At 43.0% G+C, this 7,815-nt stretch overlaps 1 protein-coding gene across 1 annotated transcript in view; it reads right to left on the bottom strand.

Annotated features, from left to right (window-relative positions):
• Positions 1–5,010: 5,010 nt before the first annotated feature.
• Positions 5,011–7,815, bottom strand: part of Fam214a (family with sequence similarity 214 member A) — a 79,341-nt gene continuing 76,536 nt past the window's right edge. The window contains exon 13 of the mRNA XM_027411155.2: positions 5,011–5,588. Coding sequence (XP_027266956.1) covers positions 5,435–5,588 — 154 coding nt within the window. The 3' untranslated portion in view covers positions 5,011–5,434. The remainder of the gene's footprint in view (positions 5,589–7,815) is intronic.

Here is a 7,815-nt window from a genome sequence, read left to right as displayed (position 1 = left end):
AGAGGGTTTGCTTAGCATGTGCAAATTTCTGCATTCAATCTTTCCAGCACGAGAATCACACACACACACACACACACACACACACACACACACACACACACACACAAGAGAGAGAGAGAGAGAAGAGAGAGAGAGAGAGAGAGAGAGAGTAGCTCAGGAGTAGGGGAGTCATTTGCCTGGAATGGGTTTGACTCCACATACAACCATCGTGATTGTGTATGTCTGTAGTCCTAGCCAGGGAGGTAGAGGCAGAAGGGTCAAGGAGTTCAAAGTCATCCTCAGCTTGAACTTGAGACTAGCCTGAGCTACGTGAGGCTCTGTCTCAAAAATAAAAGAAAATAAGATGACAACAACAGCAACAAAAGCCATAGAAATTCAAAGCCTCAACAAGGTATGAAATCTCAGAAGGGAAGACTTAAGTGAGACTTAAATTTGAAAAACAAAAGGAGTCCTAATAGCAAGTTCCTGTTGGAGAAGGAAGGAAAGGTTGGCCACTTAACCAAGTTCCTGTTTAAGATAAAAGGGCTTAAGAGCTAACTCTTGGACAAAGGTATCCCTGGAGAATAGTTCAGTTTGCTCACAAATCATCTGTGTGTGGTGCACAGCTAGGATCCCAGAACTTGGCAAGTGGAGAGAGGATGAACATCATCAGTTTCAAGGCCAATCTCAGCTATGTGTGAGTTCAAATCCAGTCTACACGACATGAAGGCATCTCCAAAACCAAAACTGCAAAAAGAACAATGAAAACAACTCTGTATTTGTTAATACTGACAAAGTAACCTACTGACATTTGCTCCCCATTCCAATTTTTTGTGAGACAGTCGTCTATGTATTCCTAGTTGTCCTAGAAATCTGCCTGCCTACATGTGCTGCACCTGGCTATGTTTGTTTGAGATAGGGTCTCACTGTAGCCCAAGCTGGCTTGGAACTCACAGCAAACCTCTTGCTCAAGCCTCTCTCAGGGCTCTTCATTTGAGTAGAGCTATAGATCGAATGGGAAAATGTATTAGTCAGGCTAATGAACGCATCTAACTACTGTTTTTTATTAATCAAATACAGTTCACATGCACACACACACACACACACACACACACTTGTAAACCTGAGTAAATTTTGGATTAAGATTGGGGGGGGGGGGCTGGAGAGATGGCTCAGCGGTTAAGAGTATTGACTGTTCTTCCAGAGGTCCTGAGTTCAATTCCTGAAACCACATGGTGGCTCACAAACACTTTGAATGAGATCTGGTGCCCTCTAGTGGTGTACAGGCAGAAGACTGTATACATAATAAATAAAATCTTAAAAAAGAGAGAGAGAGAGAGAGATGTGAAAAGGCAGGCAGATCTCTGTGAGTTCAAGGCCAGCCTGGGGGAATGGGGAGGAGCTTGGTCCTGCCTCAGCTTGAAGTGCCATGCTTTGGTGATGCCCATGAGAGGTCTGCCCCTTTTTGAATGGAGATGAGGAGGAGTAGAGAGAGGATGGGAGTAGGAGGGGGTCATGGGGAACAGAAGGAGAGGAGGGAAGGGAAACTGCAATCAGGAGGTAAAACAAATGAAAATTTTTAATTAAATAAAATATTTCTTTAAAAAAAGAAGTAAAAGTCTTCATCTGTTTTTGTCTTACCCATATCAGTGTTCCAACACAGAAAAGATGAAATGGAAGCCAGGAAATATGCGCATGCAGATTTAGCTCTGTACCCAAGATACCAGAGCTAGGAGCTAGAAGGGTCAGGGTTTGCCGGCAGGCCATTTTCACTCCCAGTGTGTTTATATTCTGGAAGCTGGAGCTGAGAAAGAAAAGCAACTTTTGACAAATCTTAATTCCCAGAGCCTGTTAGAACACGATTCTGCACCATCATTACTCATGTACTTTAATCTTTAAAACTGCACATTGATCCCCAATGTAACATCCCTCAAAATGATCTCCTTCTGACCTCTAGATACTGGGCACTCCTCCTCCACTTTTTGTTTTAAACACAAGGGTTTACTATGCAGCCAAACAGGCTGGCCTCAAATTTGCTGCAAAGCTCAGTCTGGCCTCAAATTAAATGATTCTCCCTCCTCTGACTGATTCCTGCTGTAACCAGAATCTCAAGTCAGCTGTTTGCCTCTTTACCAAGAAACAAAGAGAAAACTGATGAGGGATGTCCTTCTGTATGCTGTGAATATGTTTCTCTTATCAGCTGATGAATAAAGCTGCTTTGGCCAATGGACAGGAAAGATGTAGCCAGGAAGGAAGTATAGGTGGGGCTACCAGACTAGGAGAATTCTGAGAGGAGGAACACAAGCAAGAGTAGCTACCGGGAAGGTAGGAAGTGTGAACATTCTCCCGTAAGCCAAGACCATGTGGTGATACATACGTTACTAGCAATGGGTTAATATTTAAGAGAGAGCTGGCCAATAAGAATCCTGAGCCATCAGTCAAACAGTTTATAATTAATATAAGCCTCTGCGTGTTTATTTTGGACTAAATAGCAGCGGGATGGGGCAGGACAGAAACTTCGGTCTATGGAGAACCAAGAAATGGCAGTGTTTAAAGGAAATATGGTTGTTTTTGTTGGTCGTGCTTTTCTCTTTTTAGTTTGGACCAAAACTGATAAGAGAAAAATCCTTTTTCTCTCCACCTGGATAGTAGCATCTACAAGTTATGAAAACCATGAAAGACAACTCAAGGAATTTGCATGCATAGACATAGCTACACATGGTTGAAATCTTTACTTGGGAGACTTTGGTATTTAGGAATTTGGGCCACTCTGGTCCCAGCATTGTGTTTCCTGATACATTTTTTACTCTCTATGGTTTCTGTGCATGTCACTGCACTATCACAGGTGTGAGCCACTATTCCTGACTCTGTCCTGTTCTTTGTTGAGATGAGTGGTCTCACTCTATGGTTCATGTTGATTTTGTACTCATGAATTTCCTGGGTTCAACCTTCAGAATGTATCTACCTCTGAGTTGATTTTTGACAAAGGGTCTATGTAACCCAGGCTAGCCTCCAACTTGCTATGGAGCTACACACTGGAACTCAGGGCCCTCCTGCTTCAGGCTTTGTAATGCTGGATTTCATGAGCCACTATGCATGCCTTTTAACCTGGCCCTTGGCTCTTCATTATTTATTTATTTATTTATTTATTTATTTATTTATTTTATTTATTTTTGTCTTGAGGCAGACTCATTGTGTAGCCTATATTGGACTCTAATTCATAATTCATCTGCCTCAGTCTCCCAAATGTTGGGATTATGGGCCTGTATCACAGTTGGCTTTACCCTCCTCTCAAAGAGAGAATTTGGGGGCCAGTGGGATGTCTTAGTATGTAAGGCACTTGCCCATGAGCCTGACAACTTGACTAAAGCATCTTACCCCAAATCCCATTTTCTCCTCCAGTTTTACCCTTTTCTACCCATGTAGCCCAAACTGCCATCAATCAGGAATAGGACTGTTCCATAGCACTTTCTGTGGTGATGTGAGTATTCTACATCTGTGCTATCTGACACAGTGACAGCTAATCATATAAGGCTAAATGCCACAGACCATTTAATGTGTGCAAGGAACCGAATGTTTAAAGAATTAGCTATCAGCCAGGCAGTGGTGACACATGCCTTTGATTCCAGCACTCAGGAGGCAGAGGCAGGAGGATCTCTGAATTTGAGACCAGCTTGGTCTACAAGAGCTAGTTCCAGGACAGCCTCCAAAGCCACAGAGAAACCCTGTCTCGAAGAAACAAACAAACAAACAACAACAACAAAAAAGAATTAGCTATCAGATTAAGAACACCCAAACACTCTTGACACACAGCCTAAGAGCTGATGCTAACCAAACTCCCTCTGGTGGATCTGATGTGAAAGTGAACATAGTATTTGGGATTTAGCAAGCATATAAAAAATCAGAAGACCAGAATTTCCTTTTCTTCCCTCCTGCCTTCCCTTTTATTTTTTAAACATACATGTAGCTCATGTTGGTCTCAAACTCACTATGAATCAGGAATAACTTTGAACTCCTGATTCTACTGCTTCTGGCTCCCTTGTGTTGGGATTATCTGTGTACCACCAGGCCTGGTTCACACTGTGCTATGGGTTGAACCCAGGGCTTTATGCATATCAGACAGACAAGCACTCCATGACTGATCTACAGTTCATCTCCTCCCTCCCTCTCTCTCTCTCTCTCTCTCTCTCTCTCTCTCTCTCTCTCTCTCTCTCTCCTCTCTCTCTCCACACACACACACACACACACACACACACACACACACACACACACACACACAGGGCCTATGTAGTCCTGGCGCTTACTATGTAGACTTAGTATGTATGACTTCAAACTTGAAGCAATCCCCCAGCCTTTGCAGGCCCAGGAGTGTGCCTCAATCCTGATCTGCACTCCACATATTCCTATCCTGTTGTCTGGTGTGCTGCCCATCGCTCCAGCACCAATTTTAAGAGGGCCGTGTCCAATCCAAGCATGACACAAGGAGGCTTCTGATACATCCAGCCAAGCTCCCTTGCTTGATAGCCTTTCCAGTTACCAAATGCTTCTCTCCTTGGTAGGATGGAAACTGATGGCTAATCCAACAGTCATGTAAATGTCTCATCTGAGAATAAAAGCCAAATACACACGTTTTAGTTTTTTGCATATATTTACAATATAAATATTAATTTGTTTTCAAAGTACATATTCTTTTTAAAAGTGTGAGAAAATCATCTAGCATGGGACAGCAATTTAAAGTAAAACCTCTACAGTAGTGATTCAGGAAAAATAGAACATTTTGGGGGGAGGACCTAAGGAGGAATGAGAACAGGCGTGAGGCTGAGAGCTTGCCAGGGGAACAGAGCAGCTTTGTCTGACTGCACCAAGGACAGCATATTACTCCAGGGACAGCCCCAGGGTAAGTGTTATAAAAACTAACCTGGAGAGATATAAAAAGCATACATGCTTGCATAGTGCATTAATCTTAAAGAAGCCCAACATTCCATTCTCATCTTCAGTAGCTTAAATGAATAGCACTTAAAACACACCACACAGAATTAAAGACTTGTGCATATATTTCAGATTTCAACATTAATGTCAAAAATACATAGTATGATTTTACAGAGGATTGTGCTACATTAGAACACTAGAGACAAACATCACTTGAGTATTAAGGAAAACATTAAATATTAAATAACAGAAATAAAATGTGTAAACACTAATCTAACTGGGGATTTTGCTATTGCAACTGTCCAATGAAGTGGTTTCAACAGTATGAAAAGGGTGAAGACACGGCTGCTTCCAGTCCACTTGGAGTCATGGATCTCATTTTCAGGGGTCCATTAATAAAGTCTGGTCCAGGACAGCAGGGGAGGGCCACTCCCCTGGCTCTGATTTGATGAACTCCATTCTGTGAATGCTTACGTTCAAGCCTGGGCACTGAGCAAATAACCTTAAATTGCCCCTCCCACCCCCATCAACATCTTGGTGAAAACTGAGGATTTGTTGGCGATTCAGTGTAAGATTTGAGTTCATACGCAGCGCCGCTATCAACCTCCATGGACTTTCTAGAGAACAGGAGCCGTACATCTCTATGGAGGTAGATCTTTCCAGATTTAGAACTCTGGAACCTAAGTAAATACAAAGAAAGCGACAATAACAATGTTAGGGAATGAGTCTTTAAAACAAGTAAACCTAATCATTAATGTGAAAGCAGGGAGAGTCAGTCTTGCTGTGCTACTAGATTAACTCTTTCCTTCCTTATTTAGGGTGTGAACTGTCAAAACCACACTCCTGATTCATCATTCCCAAAACTGCACTCCTGTTCTGTAATGGGGCCAAGGCTGCTTTCTTCTGGGAGTCTGGGTTTCAACTTCAAGGCTCCTCTCTGATGCACAGGCACTTTCCTCATCTAAGGTATCACATTTCCACCGACACCAGCCAATTATATGATTATGCCCTGGGCTTTGTGGTCAGGCATATTCTAGACACACAGACACATTCATTAGGGTAGATTAAAATGGATTCCATACCTGATGATTATTAAAAGTTTTCTCTGGATATGATTGCTTATACCTGTAATCCACCACTCAGTAGGCTGAGACAAGAGGACTGCTATGTTTGAGGCCATCATGGACTACATATTTGAGTTACAAACCAGTCTGGATTATAATATGCAACTGTGTTTCAAAGCAATACAAAAGAAAACTGACAAGATTCAAGTATTTGTGCATATATGAACATTCCCATTGGGCGGGTGGGTTTGTGTGTGTGTGTGTGTGTGTGTGTGTGAATGTGAAGGTCAAAGTTGATACTGGTCTCTTGCTCAGTAGTTCTCCACTTCATTTATGAGGCAAGGACTTATCTGTCACTGACCCCAGAGCTCACTGAATGGCTAGTCTAGTAGCTTAGTTAGGGTTTCTGATGCTGTGAATAAAACTCCATGACCACAAACAACTTGGGGAGGAAAAGGGTTTACTTCATCTTACAACTTGTAGACTATCATCCAGGGAAGGCAGGGTAGGGACATAGAGGCAGAAACTGAAGCAGAGGCCATGGGGGAGCACTCCTTACTGGCTTGCTCCTCCTGCTTCCTTATAGTCCCCAGAACATCAGCCCAGGGTTAGCACTTCCCACAATGAGCTGGGCCCTCCCACATGAATTTCCATCTATCTATCAGGAAATGCATCATAGGCTTGTCCACAGGCCAAGATGGTGGAGGCATTTTCTCAGTTGAGGTTCCCTCTTTGAAATGACTCTAAACCCCCAGTCTGTAGTTTTTGTTTTGATACTGGGTCTCACACTACACTCAGGCTGCCCTGGAACTCACTATATAATAAAGGCTGGCCTTGAACTTTTAGTAATCTTCCTGCCTTAGCTCCCTTAGTGCTGCTAGTATTACATATGCACTATGCCAGGCAAGCTTCAGGTTCTGGGACAATCACTGCTATTCTTAGCAGTTGGTTAAATTAAACCATCAAACCTAAACGCCACTAGAAGTAATGACAAAGTTAGTGGTGAAATGAAAAGGGGCTATCAAAAGTTGGCATGGAGCTGTTTCTGTCTCCCACTAACCTTCCCCCAGGGGATACCATGCAGTGCTAATTTCTCCTAGTTTGCTTAGCATAGCAGAAATGGTCTGTGTTTGTGGACTTCACTCTAAAACCAATGGAAAGGCATGGTGTGAGGACATATCAGGGTGGACCTCACTGGCTGGCTAACTTCTCCCCCCTTAGGTTTTCACCTTGAGAAGTTTTGGGGAAGATGCCATTTTTCCTGTTAGGCTTTGTAGAACTTCTGAGTATTATGTGAAGACTGAAAGGGGAAGTCGCTGATTTTGGGTGAATGTTGTTACACATGCTAAAGCTGTTAAACCTCAAGAGGCCAGCAATGCAACTTAGCGACACGTACCAGGCTGTAGGTTTGATCGCCAATGCCATAAACAAATACTACCAAACAATCAAACAGAAGACAACAAGAGAATGCTGAAATGGAAGCTGAATCAGAGAACTGAGTCTTTCCTACTGGGCTGGGAGCTTAACTGACTGATTTTGGGTTACTTGGGGATGAACCCTGAGCCTTATATGTACCAGGAAAGTACTCTACCAATAAGCTGGATCTTCAGCCCTCTTTTTCTTTTGATTCTGAGGCAAGGTCTCACTACGCTGCCAAGGCTGGTCTTGATAGGTCTTGACTGTAGCCCAGGCAGAGCTGAATGTGGGATCCTCCCTCCTCAGCCCCCCAAACTGCTAAAACCACTGCCTACATCACCAGACTTGGCTTGTTACTACTGTAATTATTATTATTTACTTTTGTAGCACTGAAAATCAAATCCTGGGCCTTCCTCAAACTAGGCAG

This window comes from Cricetulus griseus, chromosome 4 (assembly GCF_003668045.3).
Source record: "Cricetulus griseus strain 17A/GY chromosome 4, alternate assembly CriGri-PICRH-1.0, whole genome shotgun sequence".
NCBI classification, from domain to species: domain Eukaryota; kingdom Metazoa; phylum Chordata; class Mammalia; order Rodentia; family Cricetidae; genus Cricetulus; species Cricetulus griseus.
Note: the sequence above shows the minus strand (reverse complement) of the source record. Positions and strands in the feature narration are given on the sequence as shown.